The sequence below is a fragment of the Porites lutea genome, chromosome 2 (assembly GCF_958299795.1).
Source record: "Porites lutea chromosome 2, jaPorLute2.1, whole genome shotgun sequence".
NCBI classification, from domain to species: Eukaryota; Metazoa; Cnidaria; class Anthozoa; order Scleractinia; family Poritidae; genus Porites; species Porites lutea.
The window spans coordinates 24,901,412-24,925,250 of NC_133202.1; the positions used below are offsets into that span (position 1 = coordinate 24,901,412).

A 23,839-nucleotide genomic window follows, 5' to 3' on the forward strand; every position below is an offset into this window, starting at 1 on the left:
ACTAGGATTTTTCAAGGAGGGAAGGCGGGGGCGGGGGCGATGGGGGGGAGAGGGGGGCTGGGCTCATATTATGTCAAACCCAGGGTACTTACCAGATTGGCATGTCCACATCCAGGCCGTGTTTTACTAAACGTGACATTTTTTTTCGGATGAGCAGTGAGTGTGGCTGGAGGGACAAGCCTACAAACTAGCTGCATAGATTATTTACGTTCCACATAGCATAAATCGCTCTGTTTTGGTTATGAAAAGAAACATGGTCCACTGCAAATGGAGTAAGTAACAATCTTGCACTGGAAAAGATTTATTGCATGTTGATTCTCCAGATTCGTGCGTTTTGGCCACCTCAATTATATTGACATAAAAGAATTATCTTACAAAGCGGGGGACGCACGGGCACCCCAGAACCACCCCCTAGCTACGCCCCTGATGAGGAGAAAGAAAATTTCGCCATCGCTTGTTTACGTCCTCCATCAAACGTGAAATTTGGCATTTTCCTGCCCTGGTTGTGCAGTAATGGCTAAAAAAATGTACAAAAAATGCGTGAAGCACGTGCAGAGTTGTTGCTTTGCCTATTCATTTCAACCTATTGCCTTTTTGACGTTCTCTTTGTCGTCGCTGTTGTGGCGTCTTCAAGTGCCTAATGATGATTTCTTTATGCTGTCTTTGTTGGTTCATTATTAACAAACCCCAGCCCAACCTCTAATCAGGGGGCACCTCTATTCAAGGCTAGGGACACTTGCTTTGGTCCTGAGGGTGTCCCTTGAAAAGAGGTTTCATTGTATTTGTTTTATCTATTGCTTCAAGTTTATATTTTTGGTGTGAGCCTGTCGACTTTCTTGATCGGTATTATTATGATAACCTTTGATAACTAAGACTTTTTTATGCTCGATTTCTTGTACACTGTACAATTTAAAATTCACACCAAATAGTATTGCATAAAACCTGAAATGATGCGGCAATGGCCGCTATTTTCAAGTGAAATTTACCCTACGTTATAAAGTTATTCTTCAGGTATTAATAAGTCAGTCCGATAATGAGTTTTTTGTGTGTTTTGCATAAAAATAGTTATCATCTTAATATTTTTTTTTTTTACCACTTATTACTTTTCTTTGTTCAAATTATAATCTTTCATCTAATGTCGGGGAGAGAAGATGTTGCCTGGCTTGCTCATGGTAGGGAATTAAGGGAGATGTGGTGTTGCCCTCTTCCTAAAGGTCTGGGGACGAGCCAAGGACCACATGGTCTAGTGTATACTGGGCAACCTCATAGGGATTGGGTGGGAAAACAGTGAACAAACAAAGTAACAAAGGAACCTATCCCGAAACAAAAGAGCTGCGACATATAGGAATCCAAACAAGTTAGAGGTTCTAAAGAGTTGCAAGGCTACGGTTTTGACAAGTGATTTTGAGCTAAACATATTGCACAAATTTTGCTGTAGCTGATGGCGTCGTGGTTAAATTAGCCTGCGAAATGCATATGTATGTCCGGTTTTTCAGAGGGAGCAAAACGACGACCTGAAATACGTCTGCGTTTCGCAGGCTATGGTTAAATGAGATGTGAAAATGGTTGTTTTCAGTTGTTATTTTACGGTACCGGAAACCCCCTTGCTAATAAGAAGGTCCCTTTTTTTGAAGTAGGTTCTTGTTCTGGGGGTACCTATTGGCAATTTAGGTTAGGTAGGTTCTTTATAATTAGGTTCTTACAAGTAATTTTTACGAAGGACATAATAGATTGTTGATGATGAGAAAAATAAATAAATTTTCTGTTTATTCACAATTATGATAACCCTAACAAAACTTATTACCGAATATCATACAGTTTAGTACAGTATGTTTTTGTTGTACTTAAATTTACAACTCAAAGTTACACTCCTTTGTGAAACTGTTTATTTAACTGTAAAAATTAACCACATAATTATTATAAGAACCTGCTTGATTTAGCTTCCCTAAACAGGTTCTTGTATTCTTAGGTATTAAAGTGCAGATTTCTGCCAGGAGGTTCTTAACCACAGGTTTACTGTAACTGCCTCTATAGTCAAACCAGTCAAACCTGTATTAAGGGGACCTCTATAAGCGGTCACCAATTAATGTCCTGGAAATAGCTTCCCTTAATTATTGTAAAAACTGATCTGTATTTAGCAGTTACCTCTATTAAGCAGCCGTGGTCACCTGTTTTCAAGGTCCCAATGACCAATTTGTTATTGCTTTTACCTCTATTAAACTGTCCCTTTGACAAGATGTGCCATACTAGTGCAAAAGCATACACTGTGTAGGGTGTTTCGTGGTCTTGTACAGACTTGCCAACCCCCAAAAGGCAAAAAATGTGAGATTCTGAACCTAGAGGTAGGAAAAGTAGTGTAGAGAAATGGGTATAAAGCGGCGGGCCATAAATTAAGGGGCAAAACAAGGATCGTGGTTAATTTTAATACTGAAAGATTTCAACTAAACCACATTTTGGTACCTTATGGGTCAAAAAAGATGGTGAGGGAAAGAATAGATCTTTTTGTTTTTTCTTTGGTCCGTACATTAAGTTGAGGACCGAAAATGTACCAATCTAGAAAAAGAAAGTTAAGTTATGGTGAAAAAAAAAGAGAACGAAAATGTAAATATGAGCGGTCTTGACAAATGATTTTGAGCAGAACACATTGAACTCATTGTGCTGTAACTGAAGGCATAACTGTTTATCCTGTGGCAAGTGAGATCTCAGTGAAATGGGGTGTGATTAGTTGTGCTTAGAAGCTACTGCTACTATAGTCAATATAACTTAAATTATATCATTATCTTTCCTTACCGTTTCAGTTTTACTTTCTGCCTGAAACTACAATGAAGGTCACCAACGATACAGTTACGATTAGAGAACTTAAAACCGCTAGGAGTCTTAAAAAACAAACTGTTCAACTAAAAGAAGCTGATCCAAATGAGCTTCAGCTTTTTATTGACAAGTTGCCCGCCACTACCAAAGGTAAGAGTGTGAAATATGGTTTTTGATAAAAAGAGGAATAAAATTAAACCTACTGTATGTACGTGTAAGTTTAGAAACAGGTAGCTCAAGCTTATAACGAGAGTAGTTAGTTAGTTTTTTTTTTAATTGAGAAGCATATGGTTAAACCCGTACATATGTATGAATAGCTGGGCTTAAATATTTAACATTGATGAGTGAAATATCCAGTCTAAATTTTATAAACATTAACGCTTATGAATTTGGTCAGCCGGCAATCCTCGCGTCAAAACGCGCTGTTAACAGCGTCAAAAGGGGTAGACTACAAGAACAACATTTATCTACTTAAAGAGAGCATGATATCGGGCTTGCCCAAATTCTAGTGATTTGGAGTCAACAAATCAGTTCATATTTAGGACTAAGTGAAACTTAGAGTCAAACATTAGTTAGACTTTCTCAAAGCCCGTTTCCATTTTTCTGCTTTTTTTGGACTATTTCTCTATACACGTTCTGTAGGTAATTCATCGACCAGTACGAGATGGATCTGGGAAGAGCTACATGATTGTATTTTTAACCCCTTCATTTCGTTGTTTCTAAAGGCGTATCTCACGCTGGCCCAGGATGTTGAAACGCTTTTGGATAGTATAGGCTAGCGCTAGCCTATCCATCGCAAAATTAAACAAGACCTACTTGTTACTTGAAATTTGATTGAGATTCTACCGAGTTATAAAGTGCTGGGAGCCGGTAAAAGAAAAAAGGAAACATCTCTCGAAAAGGAGTACTAGCCCGCACAAGGCTTCAAACTAGATAAGCTAAAAGAATACTTTCCATGTAGAATACTACCTGGAAAGTACGCGCGTACGGTATTTACGCACGAGTTGTTGGCGTATCAGAGAGATGCAAAAACAAATTCGTGCTTAAATACCGCACAAAGCACTTTCCATGTGGTTTTGTGTTTAGTATACATGTACAGCATACATACCGAGAGATCATTCTGTCAGCCTTTTATTTTAAATATTTCCAGAGTGCTAAAATGATAACTTGCTGCTACACATTGTGAAATGACTTGAAAGGAAACGACGTGCCTGTGCGTGACGTCGTCTTTTAAAACCTATAAGTATCAAAATTATAACGAGGGTAAGGATATGAGGTACAGGCGCTGATCTAGGATAAATACTGACCGATTTTCTAACGGCGAACGCCGAAAGCGCAAGTTTCTAGGGAGGTCCGGGGGCCAAGGCGGCTGCCTAAGAAAACTTTTCGGGAGCCCTTCGGGCTCCTAAAATACTAAGTTAGGAGCGCGAGCCACATTTCTAGGAGCCCAAAGTATGTAATTCAAAAAGTTAATTAATTGGTTGATGATTCAAATTTACAAGTTGTCCTTGATCAAGCAAGTTTTGTTCTCCCTTCCGGTTTCCACATTTACATGGCATTCTAATGGATAAGGCGTGTAGCTGAGCATGGTAATTCAAACAGCAATAGAAACGGTCAGAATAGTTTCGAAGTAAGTAAAAGATACTATGTGAAACAGATTAAACCGCAGAAAAGAAATAGCAAATTCAATAAAACTTTCCTAGAACATGAGCTAATTCGTCTTTGATCTGCATGGTACAGGTGAAACATTGCTTTTAATCGTTTACAACTATGTTACTGTAATGTATTATAAAATGTTAGAGTCACAGACTAACAGTAGAACGTCAATTCATGTAGCCTTATCGTGATGGCTTGAATAGGTAATGTCCAGAAAAGTTACATGTACTTTTGTAGTACTTCAATTGTCGCTCAATCACCAAATTCATCACGCGAGTGTAAATTACTAGCTTAAAGATGACTTACATTGCACCTGGTGACCTGAACGAAAACGGCCGATTTCACTTTAACAACAACACATCTCAGTCACACTTTCCTTTTTGTGTGTCAAAAACTTGCCTTAATGGAAACTAACTCGACTAATCTTGAGTTAATGTTCCTTCTTTTAGGAATCTGATTGTTTTCTTGTTAAAGAACTAAAGAACATTTAGTGCACCAGTCAAGTTTATGAGGCGAGCAAAGTTTTATTCTTTCTTTCTATTTCTGAAAGAACTCCAGGTTTTAGCTTCTGGCTGTTTCTCAATCCAGTCTTCTCCTTGGGATCTGACTTTGTTCTCTGGCCAATGCTTGATAACTTTTGCTAGGTGCCCAGATTGGGTAAAGGCGAAGACTCTTTTCGACTTGTTTAGGCTGTGATAATTGATTAAAATGCGGAGGTAGCACAATAGTAGCTATTATTGAAATGGATAGCCGTATGACAAAAAAGTTTGTCTGAGTAGAGGTTGACCCATGTCAATTGATATTTACAGAAGCAATTATATTAACCGTATGTAATATGTTTACTCTTTGATCGTATGCGTGAAAAAATGGCGAAATATTCTTTGAGAAAATGTTTACAGGAATTATTGTGGTTTGTTGTTACCATATTTTCAAAAAGCTTTGCCTTTTACAAGGCGGAGAAGAGAACGTCTTCATACTTTGCAGAGATGTTCAAAACCATATAAAAGTCGATAAAAGTGAATTTCTACTCTCATCTATCACGTCGGTCCGTATCACGGCGGTCTTAAAAATCACGCAAGGTTAAAATAAACGATAAAAGACTGTTACGAAAAATTGTATTGCGTGACTAGCGTGACTTTCTAGAAGCTTCGCGAGAGTTCCCAGTTTGTTTATTTTAGGATCCTGTGTAAGCGTTTCTAGAACGGTATATTTTGTAATCTTTTTATAATTAGACCATTTGGAAAGTTCTTGAACGTTATCGTGAAAACATATAAGTAGGCTAGTCCGAGTCAAGTTTTAACTAGTTTTCACAAGCGAAGAGAGTTTGGCGTTAGTGGTGTTTAGTCAAGTGTGACGAAGGCAGTGTTTATTCAAGTTGGCGGAGGCCGTGTAAGTTTATCAAGTTAAGTGCAGTTGGCGGAGGCTGTGTAAGTTTAACGCGTTACGTGCTGTTGTGGAGTTTTACTTCGTGGAAACTACGTTCATTTTTGGAATAAATCTTCTTGTTGCTGTTCCGACGACCCTGCGTTCAGTTTAGTTTCCAAGCTACCCGTCCGTTAAAAGATTACCCGCGTAACATTGGGGGCCTGTCCGGGAGAGGAATTCATTTATTGTTTGCCGACTACAGTAACCAGGAAAGGACAGTTTAAGAAGAAGAAGAGAACACCGAATAAGAAGAACTGTTACAAGGAAGTATATCTAGTGTGTTTGCTGTGAACTACTGCTGTGGAAATGGAAAAGCTTTTGCAGATAGGGAAAGAATTCGAATTGGAGGGAGAAAAACTGCTCGAGTTTGTGCGGGAGCAACTGAAGTTAGAAGAGGAAAAAGAAGAAAAACGTAGGCAGTTGGAAGAGGAAAAAGAAGAAAAGCGTAGACTGTTAGAAGAACAAAAAGAGGAGAGACGTCGAATGCTTGAGGAAGATAGAAGAAAAGAAGACGAAGAAAGGGAAACTAGGCGGCAAGAACGCGATCTGAGAAAATTAGAGCTGGAAGCAAAACTGCTGAAGCAGAAAGAAGCTATTGAAGCCACTGAGTGAGAGCATGAACTAGAGCGCGCTCGTCTAGGACAAGGCCGTAACGATACCGAACGTGCTGAAGTGAGGGAGGATAGGGCCAAGGCACCCAAGCTTCCCTTATTTGTTGATGGCAAGGACGACTTGGATGCTTACCTACAACGATTTGAGTGATTCGCAACTACAGCTAAATGGGAGAAGACAGGATGAGCCTCGAAACTTAGCGCTCTTTTGTCTGGACGTGCCCTAGAGGTTTATTCGCGATTATCTGAGGAAGCAGCCCAAGAGTATGATCGACTGAAGTTAGCTTTGATGAAGAGATATGACCTTACACAGGATGGCTATTGTCGTAAATTTAGAGCATCAAAGCCGGAAGTTGACGCGAGTCCTGAACAGTTTATAGTGAGACTGGATAGATACTTGTTGCGTTGGTTAGAACTGTCGAACACTGAACGATCTTTTGAAGGCCTGAAAGATTTATTTGTGAAAGAACAGTTTATTGACTCTTGTCTAAAACAGTTAGCTATTCACCTTCGTGAAAGAGCCCCGCAAACGCTTGTTCAGATAGCAAAGATTGCCGATCAATACTTAGAAGCACACGGAAAGCATCTGTTCAGCTCTGCGAGCAAGAAGCCACAAGTACAGCCCAAAGTGGAGGAAACAAAGACTGCACAGAGTGACACAACAGCCCTCCAGTGTTACAAGTGTAAACCCGCGGACACAAAGCTATTAACTGCCCAACTCTAGCTAAAAGGTGTTTCCTATGTGGCAGGCAAGGTCATGAAGCGAGGAAGTGTCGATCATGTGGACGAAAGTCAGGAGGCCAAGGAAGGGATGGAAACCCTGTGCAACGTGGTCAAGTTAGTGCTGGCTGTTTGGTTAAGTCACCCGATCTTAACGCTACCCCCGCGGAAGTCAAGTCGTGTATTCAAAATGATCAGCTTCTGTTAGCCTGTGGCAAGAAAGTCCCGTTGCTGAGTAATGCTTGTACTGAACCCTTAACTGGAGTAAGAAGTAAGATGCCTGTTGTAAAGGGCAGAGTTGGAGAGAAGACTGTCGACGTTTTAAGAGATACGGGTTGCAGTAGAGTTGTAGTCAAGAAGGACCTTGTCGGCGAGGATCAGCTCACCGGAGACTTTAACGTTATGTTGCTTATTGACAACACAGCAAGGAAAGTACCTATAGCAAGAATTTATGTTGACACGCCTTATCTTAAGGGCCATGTAGAAGCGCAGTGTCTTTCAGATCCTATCTACGACCTAATTATTGGCAACGTACCTGATGCCAGGGACGCACAAAATCCAGACCCCCAGTTGGCAGGAGGCCTGTGCAGTAACTACGAGAAGTCAAGCTAAGAAAAAAGATGAACGCATGGCCTTTAAGGTGCCTAGTAGCCTTGAGAGTCCTATCGTGGATAGAGAGAAGCTCGAGCAGATGCAGCGTGAAGATGAGAGTCTGCGCAAGTACTGGGATCCAGACCATGTGCTAGCAAAGGGTCAGGCGGAGATTTCATTTGAAGAAAAACTAATGAGGAGTACTGTACCGTCTGTACAAGCACCCTTATGTAAATGCTGGTAATCCGCTTAAATAAGTCATGGTACCTGAAAAGTTGGGACGCCCCATAATGAAAGTAGCTCACGGATTGATCATGGGCGGTCACATGGGCATCAAGAAAACAACAGACAAGATCCAGAGTGCGTTTTATTGGCCTGGAATTCAAGGTGACGTAACTCGATTTTGCAAGTCCTGTGACGTTTGGCAGAAGACTGTAAGTAAGGGATCAGTGCCGAAGGTACCGTTAGAGAAGATGCCGCTGATTGACAAGCCCTTTAAGAGAGTAGCAATAGATCTTGTTGGGCCTGTCAATCCTCCGAGTGAAGACGGACACAGGGACATATTGACGCTGGTAGATTTTTCGACTCGCTACCCTGAGGCTGTACAACTAAAGAACATTGATACGGAGACTGTAGCAGAGGCATTGGTAGATATCTTCAGCCGTCTAGGTGTACCTGAAGAAATCCTGAGTGATCTGGGTACACAGTTTGTTTCTGATTGCATGAGAGAAGTCACCCGACTACTAAGCATTAAACAGCTTACAAGAACGCCCTATCACCCGATGTGTAACGGTTAGACGGAGAAGTTCAACGGAACGATGAAGTCTATGCTGAAGAGACTGTGTAGTGAGCAGCCAAGACAGTGGCATCGCTACATAAACCCATTGTTGTTTGCTTATCGTGAAGTCCCCCAAGAGTCCACTGGTTTTTCGCCGTTCTAGCTGTTATATGGAAGAGCTGTTAGAGGACCAATGACTATACTCAAACAGCTGTGGACGAAAGAAGTTGAGGAGCCTGAAGTAAAGAACAGTTACTAGTACGTTTTCGAGTTGCGAGAGAAGTTAGAAGATACCCTTAAGCTCGCCCATAGTGAATTGGAGAAAGCTCAGCAGAAAGGAAAGCACTATTACGGCCGCAAGTCTAAAGTTAGGAAGTTTCAACTAGGTGAGAAAGTGCTTGTGCTGCTACCTACCGACCATAACAAGTTACTTATGCAGTGGAAAGGTCCTTTTGAAGTCAGTTAAGTAGTAGGTCTCAATGACTACAAAGTGAAAGTAAAAGGCAAGGAGAAAGTTTACCACGCTAACCTACTTAAAAAGTATTTTGAGCGAGATGAGACTATAGTCGAAGGAGCAGTAGCTGTTGGAGCAGGCGCTACCAGTATAGACGATGCTGTCGACTGTGCAGCTACAGTTGATGAAGCAGGGGAAGAAGAGGTTGATTTCTTAGAGCTTGGTGGATATGTAGCCAAGGAGTCAATCAAGGATGTGACAACTGGACCAAACCTTACGGACGAGCAACGGACTGAATTTACGGATCTGGCTAAACAGTTCACGAATTTGTTTACTGAAGCACCCGGTACCACAGATCTCGTTCAGCATCATATTAAACTGACCTCAGACAAGCCAGTTAGATCAACACCTTACCCAGTACCTTACAGCATGAGAGAATCACTGAGAAAAGATATTGCCGACATGATCAAAATGGGAGTTATCAGAGAGTCCAGTTCTCCGTATGCGTCACCTGTTGTAGTAGTGGAGAAAAAAGACAACACAATCCGTGTGTGCGTTGATTATCGGAAATTAAATAAACTAACTGTATTTGATCCTAAGCCTATGCCAACTGCCGAACACTTGTTCCAGAAGCTCAGTGGAGACAAATTCTTTTCAAAAATTGACCTTAGCAAGGGATGTTGGCAGATAGCTATACCGGAGGAGGAAATACCGAAAACTGCGTTTGTAACACCTGACGGGTCGTACGAGTTCTTGAAGATGCCGTTTGGAATGATTAACTCGGCGGCAACACTGAAGCGTGCAATGAAGAAATTGATAGAAGATGTAGATGATGTCGACTTCTACTGGGATGATATATTGGTTCACACCCGTACGTGGGAAGAACATATTAGAGCCCGTAGAGAGCTGTTTTCGCGCCTTGTACAAGCTGGGTTGACTATTAGACCTACGAAGTGCCTATTCGGAGTAAAAAGTGTGGATTTCCTAGGCCATCGATTGGAGCAAGGACTGATTGGTCTACATCAGGATAACGTGGAGAAAATTAAAGATGCCCCAAGGCCAAGCACAAAGAAACAGGTGCGGTCACTTATGGGTCTAGAAGGATACTACAGAGATTTCATTCCCAACTTCGCAACGATCGCAGCGCCCTCATCTGATCTCACACGGAAAGGCCAACCCAATAAAGCTGAGTGGGATGAAGCACAAGAAAAAGCCTACCAAACAATAAAGTCTTACCTAACAAGTGAACCTCTTCTACGCCTCCCCGATCCAGCTAAAACCTATTTCTTACGGACGGACGCTTCCAACAATGGAGAGTATTGATGCAAAGGCACGATGAGAAATTATTCCCGGTTTTTTTTGCAAGCAAGAAATTGTCAAGTGCGGAGCGCAACTAGTCTACAATCGAGAAAGAATGCCTAGCGATTGTATGGGGAATCAAGAGATTTCATCTATATTTGTACGGTGTACCTTTTGTGCTGCAGACAGACCACGAGCCGCTGAAGTACATGGACAGCGCAAAATATACCAACGCACGACTCATGCGATGGGCGATGTTTCTACAAAGTTACAATTTCAAGGTGGAAGCCATCAAAGGATCAGAGAATGTTGGAGTGGATTATCTTAGTCGAGTAGAAGAATAACCTGAGAGACACTGGACTACCCCTGTTGTACATTAGCTAACAGTTTTTCTGTTGTATTGGAAATTTAGGAAATTTCTTCTGAAAGGGGGTTATGTTACGAAAAATTGTATTGCGTGACTAGCGTGACTTTCTAGAAGCTTCGCGAGAGTTCCTAGTTTGTTTATTTTAGGATCCTGTGTAAGCGTTTCTAAAACGGTATATTTTGTAATCTTTTTGTAATTAGACCATTTGGAAAGTTCTTGAACGTTATCGTGAAAACATATAAGTAGGCTAGTCCGAGTCAAGTTTTAACTAGTTTTCACAAGCGAAGAGAGTTTGGCGTTAGTGGTGTTTAGTCAAGTGTGACGAAGGCAGTGTTTATTCAAGTTGGCGGAGGCCGTGTAAGTTTATCAAGTTAAGTGCAGTTGGCGGAGGCTGTGTAAGTTTAACGCGTTACGTGCTGTTGTGGGGTTTTACTTCGTGGAAACTACGTTCATTTTTGGAATAAATCTCCTTGTTGCTGTTCCGACAACCCTGCGTTCAGTTTAGTTTGCAAGGTACCCGTCCTCTAAAAGATTGTCCGCATAACAAAGACGCTAAATACCCACCTGGTCCTCCTTTGCACGCGAAGCCATTTCTAAAGCGGTTGTATATCGGGAATATTCGGAACCAAGCTTCTAGACTACCAACTCGATGAAATTACGCTATGAGCATAAACGATGATCGATGAATTTACCCCGTATTAATTTTTATAGCATTGTGAAGACGTACAGACTGACAGCCATGATTTTTGCTACAATTTTAGGCCAAATTCACTAGAAGTTGGTATAGAGGTTATTTCCAATCCCATGAGATAATCATAATCAGAAATTTTAGGTGCCCGTTCGGGCTCCTTGTTTAAAATGTTGGTCGCCCGAGGGCAAGTCTTCGGAGCCTCTGGCTCCCGGGCTCCCGTTAGGCAGCAGCCTTGGGGGCATGCTCCCCCGGGAAATTTTTCGGATTTTAACTTCCTAAACACTCTTTTCCTTGGTTTCTGAGTCATTCAGACGGGATATTGGCCAGTTGCATTCTCCTCGCGCGGATGAATCCTTGCAAATTGGGCGATTACTTCAGCCAGGTCAATTTTCGTATTGCAGTGGATATGAAGCAAGACGAGTCCAAACCATTTTCAAGATTAACTTGGAAATTTTTTATTATTAAAAATATATTTATTATGAAAAACCTGACCGATTCACGTAAATCGATCTGTGGAAACTGGTGTGGATCCGCGCCTGTGGATAAAGGATTATACTATTAGTTTACCGTTTTGCTTTAAAGAGTTGCCTGCGGAAAATAAATGAATTTGAACAAAGTGGCCAGTTTGAATTAGCTTAATAGAAAAATAGCTTCTATTAAAAGTACAACTCAAGCTTGTTTTTTTCCCCTTTCTACTCTTGTTTTACAAACTCTTTACAGTTTTCTTCAGAGGCAATGAAATGATACCAAGCTATTCTATTCCAGTTCAGACCCGACTATTCAGTGTTCACTTTTCTACGAGAAAACACTCCTTTATGGTCTCAACAAGTTCCTTTTTGAATGACTACGAAGCAACTCGCGAAGCAATGTTGCTGCAAGCACCTATAACAGGCCGGAAAATTAGCGCGCAACTCACGAAGCGCTGTCGAGGAGAGAGTAGCAATACTCCTCGGCATGTTTCAAGCTAAAGAAACCTGGATAAGTTCCGGCCGTTTGGGCCTTTGGCTCGTGTATGTATCACCCACTAATGTAATAAAAAAGTTAACCACTAATAATAATAATAATAATAATAATAATAATAGTAATAATAATAATAATAATAATAGTAGTAATAATAATAATAATTATAATAATGGGTCTATTTCACACAAGATAAAGATACATATCCTATGTTACAACTTTTGATGATTACCATAAAAAATAAATAAATAAATAAATAAGCTAATCATAGAATCCTAACTATCCTGTACTAAAGTTGTGTTTAAATATTAATCTATTTACAAAGGCAGACATGAAACGCTCAGTATTGATTTTAGGACGGGCACATTGTTTTTAACGGAGATTATAAGAACAGACTTTCTTTGAAGGAATATAATATGAAGCTAGCGGGTGATTGTTTATAGAAGTTACTTTCCTAAAAATTTTCCAGTCTTGATTCTTTAAATAAATAGATCCTTGATTGAAACGGGGTAAGAAATTAAACGGCGTTTATGACATCTATCTAAAAAGTTCTATATAATATTAAGATCAGGTTCAGAAGCTCCATATACGGGTAAACCATAAATAGAATTAGGCGAAACTAAGACGGTGAACAAGTGATCTATTTCAGCTTGTGAATAGTGCTCTTTTCTAAGGGTCCTTAAAACATGGAGACATTTGTTTGCTTTAATTAATTTGAGATTAACATGCGCCCGAAACTTACAATCACTCTGGATCGTAACCCTCAGTAAAACAAGACTACTGCATTGAGAAATGTCAAATACGGGGTTATATTAAGAATTGTTGCCTTTACTTCTGAAGATAGGTTCTTTACATTTTTTCAGATTGCAAGACATGTTGTTATCTTTAGACCATGTCATGAATTGTCCCACAAGGTTAGCAGACGGATCACATTGATTACTAACAGGAGACACCATTGTAGAGTCATCAGCATATTTAAATAAAGCTGGAGCATTGTTGTAAGAAATTTATCGGTCATTCAAAAATATATTAAATAGATAAGGCCCGTTTACTCTTCCTTGGGTGGTTCCCTTGTTAACGACCTTCCAGTTACAGAGGTGATTAAGTTTAGCTGATAACTTGCTATGATTTACGGAATCTATGATTTAGCTTTGCTAAAATCTATTGTAAACAAACGAACCGCCTTACAGTCGCTGTTGTCTAGGTGTCTATATACATGGTGTTGAATAGATAATAAGGCGTTTGTGCAGTTACCCCCTTGCCTGTGTGCAAATTGGGTGAGGCTTTGGTTCTTTTCTACAGTCGCTTTGATATGGGTGTGGTACACAACTTTTTCGAATGTTCTTGCGATCTCGGACGTGAAGTTGATGCCTCGGTAGTCCGAATCCTCTTTGGGATGTCGATCTTTGGTAGGCCGTTGATGTTCGCCTTCTTCCAAGAATCCGGCCAGGTGTGAGTTGACAGCAACAAATTCCAGACTTGGGTTATAACTGGCGTCAATAGTTAGGCATAATTCGGCATAATAAAAAACTTAACCGCCGACGTAATAACTTTGCGACTATTAATGTAACAAACTTAAAGAGAACAGCTGATTGGCTATTAAAAATTATTAGGGTTTATGAAAAATTATACGACCTCCTGCTTTGATGTCAGGTATTGCTGTTTCAACGAAATATGCCGTTTAGGACTTTGTTCTATACCGAAGATTTGATTGCCAAAGGCACAGTGGCTCAAAAATGCGGCAAAACGTTAACTGTTGTGGGGAAGATTTGACAACCAGTCTGAAAGCGACAATGTTGAGTGACCTTGTAAACAGGGGAGACTCCCTACAGTTCGCTACATAGCAGGGCTCTGCCAAAAAGGGGCGTCAAACAATTTTTTACACTGAAATCGTATGCGTGAGATGGATACCTTTTCTTCGAAAAAATGGTAAGGGTTTACGCTTTCAAAGAAATTGTGGTGTAAAAGGGAGTAAAAAGGTAAGGGGCTTACGCTTTCAAAGAAATTGTGGGGTTGTGTCAGTTGGGGGGAATGGTTTAAAAAGTAGGGATTTTGAACTCAGGGCAAAACCTCCTAAGGGACCTCAAGCACAAGCATTTACGGTCCCTGATTCGCCAGTTTATCATGCATTAGGGAACTTAAGATGGAGACGTTTTCGGGACGACGGCGACCGGACTGGCAGAGAAAGCCTGGAACTGAGGCAGCCGTCGCTTCCCGTCAAAATTCGAACATTAAGATCGCAGTGAACTCAGAAGGACGGCGCCTTAGAAGAATACCGGAGAGGAAAATATGGCTTCACATAAAGAATTAAGAGAATAAATATTTGCTATGCTGACAACATGTATCGGATGAAGAGTTTCTCGTTTTGTGGGAAAATTATGAGTCCAAAAATCCCGATTTTCCTTGGGACAGTTACGATCCGTTCACGCTAAAAAAACATGCGGGATGAAGCTGAGTGCAAGGCAGAATTTCGTGTTGAAAAAAAAAAATCTCCACAGGCTTGCCGAAGCCTTGCAAATTCCAGGAACATTAAAATGCTACCAAGGAACCGTATTCTTTGTTTGGTATTGAAATAACTCCCGGGAAATACTTGCATGGAACAACAACGACAACAACTTTATTTCCACGTTAGTACATGGTATTACCTACTATTCTATATAATTTTCAATGAGTTTCATTTATACGATACTCTAACGAAAAGAGTGAACTAAAAACACACAATTAAAATATTGGAGTTCATATTTTTTGTCTGGATACTTTTATTTGGCTCGTAGGACAATTTTGTCCATGTCAAGCTCACTTACGGTTGGCTGTTTGCCAAGTTGGATCTTGACCCTGTGACATGAAAACATACAAACAGTCAAAGATGTAAGTTTAGATAACAGAGCTTGGGAATCGAGCTTGAAATGCGCCTCAAAAAAACAAGGACAATTTAAGAACGATAATCTGCAAAATTTTGGTTGCTAAACGCAACAAACCTTATTGAAATGAAAGTTAAATACTCACGTTTTCGCCGCAACGCCAAACAGACCAGTTTCACGTCGCCGACGGGACCACGACGGCGAGGTGGTGAGCAAGAGCATGCGCAATATCCAACCAGTGATGATGTCACGTCCGGTTGAAGTTGCCGTCGCCCCGAAAACGTCTCAATAGGGCCATTTATACGAGGAAAAATAAGACGCGTCTTACATAAGACGCGAACTTTCCGTATAAACGGCACATTTCGTCTAAAATAAGACGCGGCTTAGCTAAGACGCGTCTTATTAGATAAGACATGCTCGTATAAATGGTACAGTTCGCGTCTTATTTAAGACGCGTCTTACATAAGACGCGTCTTATTTTTCCTCTTATAAATGGCCCTAATCTTAAGTTCCCTATTTACACGCAATCGGATTTACAACCCCGATACAAATACATAGCCTTCCTCAAGTAATACACCATCCAAAGCTGTAAACATGTTAAACATGAATGCCTGCGAGAATAACTGCCACTAAGCAGCTTGGTCGAGCCTTAACTTTGACTTTATGAAGCATACATGCAACAGTGGACGCGTTTTGTTACTTTCAAGTGATAAAAATTCATGCATTATCCATTTTGTCTAGAACCCAAACAAAAAACGTGGTGGGGCTTTTGCCCTACCCGAGAGACCCTACCCCTTCCGCACTCCCTACCCCCAGCGAAAAGTGGAAGGCGTTGTTTCTATGCTTGGGAGGTGCTGGCTCTTATTACTGGTAAAAAAAACCTCAAGTAAGTCATGTAGACTTCAACCGATTCTAGCGAAGGTTGTGGAAAATTTTCTTTCTGTAAAACATTCTGCCAATAATACAACGAATAGTAACTGTTTTACTGGGTAATCAATAGATAGCGAAATAGCAAATAGCACTATGTATATTCAACTGTTACTAATAACATTATTTTAATTATTATTATTGTTATTATTATTATTATTATTATTATTATTATTATTATTATTATTATTATCATTTTTATGACTGTTATGATGAAGCTATGGTCCGCGGTGAACCCAAGCATTGTAATATAAGCTTTCCTTTATAGTATGTTTAAAACGTTATAGGTGTATGCGCTTCAGGCTTCCTGCCCGGAATGCTTTTTGAAACAGTTGCAAGCATTCTACTAATGAACTTGGACAAAAGCAAAGGTTACCTTTCTCTCATGTTTCAGTTGTTGTTCAAAGTTGTTGTTTAAAAGCACACGCATAATTCACCATAACCAGCTACTGTTGACCAAATTTTGAAGAAATTTGCAATTAATCTACCGATGATGTCAAAAGTGCAGCATAGTTGCAGGTTAATGCATCGTTAACCGAGAAGACCTGGGGACGAGTTTGGGTTGTTTTGGGTGTGAAGACAAAAATGGCGGAACATTCTGCGGAACATTTTACTCGTTTCACGACGAACTACTGTCTAAAAACATAACAAGAAGACAACTCGACGGGTAACATATGCTATTTGGAATATATTTGCAGACCTGAACAGCCCTTTATCTTCTTAACATCCACTATCGAGGTGAACTTAACATCGACGAAGGTAAGCATGCTTTGGCTTGTTTTTAAACTAGGAACTATTTTGAATGAATAATAAAGCAATTAATAAATTCGGCTTTCATAGGATATGAAGAATTAGGCGGATTTCGGAGGGTGTTACCCTCCTCGATCTGCTTAGTTCTTCATATTCTACTCAGCCTCATTCATTTATTACTAAATATTGCATTAGTGGTTGATATTTATTACATTAGTAGTTAGTGTTACAGTTGTGGTCGATTTTTGAGCTATTTTGAAAAAATAGCTCATATGTCAGTGGTGGGAGCGTATGTATCTTTGTGGCTTTGTAACTTTGTATGTTCGGATGTTTGTTGCAAGAGCCAATAAGGTTGAAGGTACTATTAGTTGATGCTTAGGAACCAATGAGATCTTAGCATCTGCTTCAACATGACATTGGTAAAGGTCGAACAAGGGCACTTTGAGACCGCCATCTTGATTCTTCACAATTTTTTCTTCTTTTATTACGGCTACAGGTGTTTGGAAGAATTACTTAAAATATCTTCATTATTCAAACGCTGTGTACAGTGATGCAGCTGTTTAAGGGTTCATATTTTAGTATGGATGCTGCTTATAGGCATTTCTGACCTAATTCGGCTATCGGTACAACGCACGTCAGTATGAGTTCTGTTTCACCTGCTACAACTGGGTAGAGTATAAAAGATCATATATTTTCAAAGCTCTTCCAATGAAGTAATAATTGATATTTAGATGAAGACTTTAATTCGAAAGTATGCGTCCTATAAAATGTGGTTTTAGAAGTTTAAAAAGGCAGCTTATTTTTGTGAAAGCTCTACCGAGTATTGTTAATCCTGTAAACAAGCTTTAAAAATATTATTCTCTCGCTTACAAAGTTCAACAGACCTTTTTCGTTCTGGCAAAACAAAACAAAAAAGAATAAAAAGTGAACAACATGATACATCCTTCCTGCATACTAAGTATTATAGTTTCTGAAACGTATTCTATTTAGTAAAGATGCGTAACTTAAGTAGAAACAGTAGCGTTAGGGAATAAAATTGGAAGAAGGTAGTTGACACAATAATTAGGTACTGTTGTATTGAGTAACATGATACAAGTAGAAATATATTTCGGCAGTTTGATAATTTTCTTGGAAGTTAATAAATGTTAGGCTATCAATCTTGACGTTGCATGAAACATAATTTAATTGCAGATGTTGTAATAAAGCCGAGGTGTTTCTTAAAAATCGCTTGAGAAAATTTTGTAGTAAAACAATTTGCCTTTTTTTTTACCTACGAATTGTAAAAGGGCCAAAGACCAACATCTTCACATGCAAATTGTGTGCATGAGTTATTTTTATAATTCTGTTTACTAGATTACTGTGTGATAACTCGAATTCCCTCACGTACGAACCACGAAAGGGGGCAAAGTCCAACACTTTCACGTGCCAGCTGTGTGACTGTACATCTCATGCAGATTGGCTTTTCACAATGATAAACAGTAACTTGGACGTATGAAGACCTGTTTCGTTTTGTAACCAATGCCTTAAAAAAGGCTCTTGTCTTTTAAGAAGTAATAGCGGAGCTCCACGCGCGCGCGAAGCGCGCGCGTGGACGGAGCTCCATAGCTAAGGAAATGTGGTAATCTACCCATCCGAGAAAATTTGGTAATCACGTGACCGTACGCCCGACCGTCCGTCCGCACCACAGGCACACCAATGCAAGGGGGGGTAAGACACCACAGGTAACTTGAGGTGTTTTTGGCGGGAAATAAAATAGTATGGCCACCCGCGTCTTGGGAAGAGAAAACTTTTGAGAGAACTGACCCATTACAGGAGAGTAAACAGAAGTAAAAAATTGTACCGAACAGTTTGTTACCGTATACAGTGTATTTAAAAACATTAAGCTTAAATTATTTGTCATGTCAGCAAATTTGGGTTATAGAGAAAGAGAAAGACAGAGAAAACGAGAAAGCAGGCGCCAGGCTAGCAAAGCTCAACGAGAAAAAGAGCGAGAAAGAGCTAGACAACGGAGGCGAAACTTCACTGACGAGCAACGTGAAACAGAGCAAGAAAGAAATAGAGAAAGAAGGCGAAACTGTACTGACCAGCAACGGGAAAAAGAGCAGGAAAGAGACAGAGAAAGGAGGAGGAATTTTACCGTGGAGCAACGGGAAAAAGAGCGGGAGAGAGCTAGAGAAAATAGACGCTGGATTAGCGACGAGCAGCGAAGAAGTCAGCGGGAAACAGCAAGAGAAAACAGGCGCGGCACAAACGTAGAAGAGCGGGAAGGAGGAGAAGGTGAGTGACCATGTTCAAAAAAAAATTATTTTGAGCGGGAATATGTTCAAGTTCCCACGATAATGGATACAAGATTAGGGTAATTTTGCAGCGATGGTTTTCTTTTGTCCTTTCTTGGTTAAATTACATCACGCGCGGTTCAGCTGTTGTTTTTATTTGGCATACAGTAAAACAAACTTCACAACGCTGATGAAGTTCGAGCGATTCGGAAGAAATGTTCATTTTTGTCTCAAATTATGCTCTGAAGTTTAGAATTTTCTATGCCAAGGCTTGTGCATAAATACAACACACGTCGCCTGTCAGTCCTGCCTGTCACTCACAGCGGTGAAACTTTGAAGTATCGAGTTTCAGTATCTCGGAGAAGAAGGCTTCAGCTTGTCCCGCTAATCTTAAATATTTGCGGGGAGAAAGACATTATGACAACTGGTTAGTATGCCTGTTGCATTTTTCGAACAAAGAGTAATCTTACCGTGTAGTTAGCATAATTATGTTCGTGTCCGTGAAAGAGAAAGAAAAAGAATTACACGACAGTCGACTATTGTTCTCTTAGATGTTTTGCGATCGCCCCGCATCGCATTTGCTCTGGTGCTCAAATTAAGCTTTTTATGACAATATCATTCGGAACGGTAAAATGAAAATTTATACGCAGTACATTTTGCTGTATACTTTTTCGTCGGATGTTTAGCTTACTTGCTCTTCATTTTAGCCACAGGAGAAGAAGAAAGTGAAGAAGAAAGTGAAGCCATCCAAGTTGAGTGTGGCATGCATTGCTCTCTTCAAGGCGAACAACACCAAAGTGATTCAGGTACATACAAGCTTACATAGGTTTAGTAGGACGTTTACAGCCTCCGACTTACATTTTTCACTCAGTTTACTGTAGATGTATGTTTGATACGTTTCGCCAAAAAACGTTTGTTTACTACACCAGTCGAGACTCACTTTGACTGAATTTACACGTGACACTAAAAAATATCTTAAATCAGATCGAAAGAAGAAAGTGCATAACTATGTAAAGATTAAATATATAAACTGAACTCAATTTAATTTTTCGTTTTTATTAATAAATTAAGACGGAATCCATCAGGAAATTGAGTAATTTCAATTTTTAGTGGACAAAAACCTTGTATGAGAATTATTATTGTTGACACTACAGTTGCCCCCGCTGTGTATATTGTCGGTCAGCAGTATTCTTGCTCGTTGTGTAGCTCTTTTCATAATGAAGATTCCCATACATATTCCATACAATGCGTGAGATAAATAAATGCATCAGTTTCAGTTCGATTTACACAGCTGTGATCAAAACATTCTCATTTTCGAGAATAGTTTATATTCTAGACCATAGGAAAAGATTAAATTAGAAGTTGAATTTTTCGCTATTTCTCTTTCACTTTTTACATTCAGTTCATGTTAGAAATTAAAAGGACATTTGATCAATTCACGCTGGTGCATTCTAGTCTTATGTTAAACTTTATAGCGGAAGGACATCTGTGAGCAGGGAATAAGTCCGCACAGAATTTGATTGTTGGCAGATTTCTGTAATCGTCCATTGTTCTGCTAGTGATATAAAGCTAGCCGTTGTTCACTCATCTTGCTTGTTTGAGGCTAAGTCTTATTTCAGTCAAAAAGAGAGAAAGAGCGTCTGGCAAGGTTTTCAATCAAAGATTTGTGAACTCGTGTCTGGCAGACTCTCCAAGTGTTTATATATACACAGTTATATGCACCTTATAACTTCATCCACGCTTAGCAAGTGTCTTTTGGTCCATAACTTTCAAAACAACTGCTCCACATAATGTCACTGATAGCACGTAACACAAAAGAGTAGCAAAGTATGACTGGACAATAACTTTCACAAAATCTACCTAAGCGGTCCCTTTACGTCATCCTTCAGTGCTCGAAATTAACTTTTGGGTCTGGTCTTCCGCAGGACCAGTAGGATTAAAATTTACTGGTCCATCACTAAAACTACTGATCACTCTGATAATTTTCAAATCTTTTTTCGGATGTATGCCATTTGTGACTGTAAGTTAATAAATGAAACGTCAATCAAATAAATGCAACCATAGTATTTATTTTCCCATACATAGCTGCCAAAACTAGTGTCTTACAGTATTATTTCACAGTTGGGCTGCAGTATAGATGTGTACATAAATTGTAACAGTACTATCATCATCGTTGCTATCTTAGGTTGTTGTTTTCCTCCAAAAAAGAGTACAGTGATCCTTGCACTTGTTTCCATTGCGACATACTTTGGTTCCTGTTTTAATTCACCTTCAAAACGAAAAGCTACTATCTTGCATCCCACGGTGCATTTTGTTTCAAGTAGAATCGCATAATTGAGTCAAATCTCGCATTCTGATTGGTTAACGAAGCGAGGTATTTAGTATAAAATTGCGAGTTGAAAACGAGGCTAAGCGATATTGTTTTGCATCTACGTAACAACTATCATCAAATTCTAACACAACAACTGCAAAAAAGGTTTTCTACAATGTCATTTTAAAATGTTTTTAAAACCATTGTCACCTTTTGAAGAGTTAAAAACAAACAAAAGCGTTTTTTAAAGTGCACCGGAGGTTCTTCCTTGTTTTGAACTGAACTACAAATTCTCAAGAGGCATAAAAAGCCTCTTTTGCTCGCGACAACGAGAAAACAAGAAAATCCTGTGAACACGGCCCAGAAAATGGCAAGTCAAGGTTCAACCAAACAAAATGGAGAAGTGACAACGGAGGAAGTGCGGGGGTCGATTGTGACATTATTATACAGAAGAAGAAATAAATACCTTCAAAGACGACATGGCTGCTGAAAACACGAAAAAGAGCACGCCGCTTGCAATCATCCAAAATCGTGGTACTTAGAAAAGTACAAAACAGAGCTGAACTTGAACAGCATTTCTAAAACATTTCAAGGTAGTTACCTTATATCAATCGCGATATTAAACTTTCAGTACTTTCGCTTGAACACTTCATTTCTTTCAGTTTTGCCGCCGAAGAGGTAAAAGGTGTAAATTATTTTCCTTCTCGAGCAAATGACCAATTTGAAAAAAGATGTTATAGATAAACGGCTTATAAATTCAGTGAAATACCTCTATTTATCCTTATGATTAGTGTGAAGCTTGTTAACATGTAAAAAAGTTTGAAAACAATTGTAAAAACAAGCACAAGGTACAAAAAAAATTGTTGAAGGTTCAAATGTGTATGACTGACCTTGCTTCCTATTCGCTAATGCAATGACAGTTCTGACAGTTGACTTTGAAATGGCTTTCTGGAGTGTGCGCTCAGGATAAAAACAAGCAATGTTATTGCTGTTTTCTTTTTTTTTTTCTGATTTTTATTCAATTATGCGATTCAAGGAAAATCCATTACCTGACTCGTCAATTCCACGTCAAATTGCACTTGAAAACCGATATCACACTCTTTTCGCGTGCAATTTAACGTGGAATTCCCTCGTCGGGTAATTAATTTTCCTATAGAACCCAGACTTTTATTTGGCCAGAGAATCCCTCGCCTGTTCTTTTTTGAAAGGTTTGTCTATCTTAGGTTGATTGCGTTCCTCCAAAGAAAGAGTACAGTGAGCCTTGCACCTGTTTCCGTTGTGACATACCATGGTTCATGTTTTAATTTACCTTTGATACGAAAAGCTGCAATCTTGCATCCCACAGTGCATTTTGTTTCAAGTACATTTAGAACCCAGACTTTTATTTGGCAAGAGAATGCCTTGCCTGTTTGTTTTTGAAACGTTTATCTTTGGTAATTCTTCATTAAATAAATAATTGTTTCAAGGCTTTTAACACTTTTTGGTATGATACAAAAAAAATTACACGATTTCTCAGAGAATGATAACTTTACTCATCCAGACAACTAGTGGGGAAGAAAACTACTTGTTTTCGGAATGACTTTTTTTACTTGTTTTGAATGAGTGGACGACCGTTAAGTTTGAGCACTGTCCTTAACCTGAGATCAGGCCCAGTTTTAGCAGTTCTCATACATTCTGTCTTACATGCTCCAGCTAAAATGCCCACTGGAGTGTTATGTAATATATAGATTTAGCCAGGGCCAAGCTCTCGTGTAATGCTAAGCCGTGAACGCAACGCCAGAGAACGGTGAAAAACAACGGTAGGTCTAATTAGCAAAAAAAACAACTTTTTTTGTACATTTTTTGGCCGCCGTTTTGCACAACTACAACGCGAAACTTCCAGAAACTTTTTTATGGAGAAAATGTCGCACGTTTTCTTGTTGACTTTTTATTTTGAATGAATATAACAATGAATGTTACAACTCCGGTATAGAAACCTTTTTGAGCAGGAAGCAGAGAACCTTAGCAATTATTTTAATTTTCATGTTGTTTTTAAAAAATAATTAAAACTATGACAGTTTGTACTTGCTTGGAAAAAGGAATGTTGCATTATTCCTTAATATTTTGAAATGTGGATTTCATTTTTACCTGGGTAAAAACTTCAGCAATGAGAGTATTTTACTCATATTAATAATATTAATACATGTATTTAAAGTAATCATTCAACTGAGGTTATTCAGATAATTACTATTGATGATTATATTTACTTCCATATTCATTGAATGCACTTGAAAGCACATTGCTTCACGCAATCAAGAATTGACTTGATTCTTGATACCTTGTTCTCAAAATGCAGGAAACCAGAATCGAGA

At 39.4% G+C, this 23,839-nt stretch overlaps 1 protein-coding gene across 3 annotated transcripts in view; it reads left to right on the plus strand.

Moving 5' to 3' along the window:
• Positions 1 to 23,839, plus strand: part of LOC140928089 (probable serine/threonine-protein kinase drkA) — a 54,880-nt gene that overhangs the window by 9,102 nt on the left and 21,939 nt on the right. Inside the window, exons 2-4 of one of the 3 annotated variants that reach the window (XM_073377812.1) lie at positions 2,799 to 2,961; positions 18,807 to 19,178; positions 19,885 to 19,983. In XM_073377812.1, coding sequence (XP_073233913.1) covers positions 2,799 to 2,961; positions 18,807 to 19,178; positions 19,885 to 19,983 — 634 coding nt within the window. Of the gene's footprint in view, positions 1 to 2,798; positions 2,962 to 13,226; positions 13,278 to 18,806; positions 19,179 to 19,884; positions 19,984 to 23,839 lie in introns of those variants that run through there. The other 2 variants (XM_073377810.1, XM_073377811.1) reach the window with 2 other exon arrangements.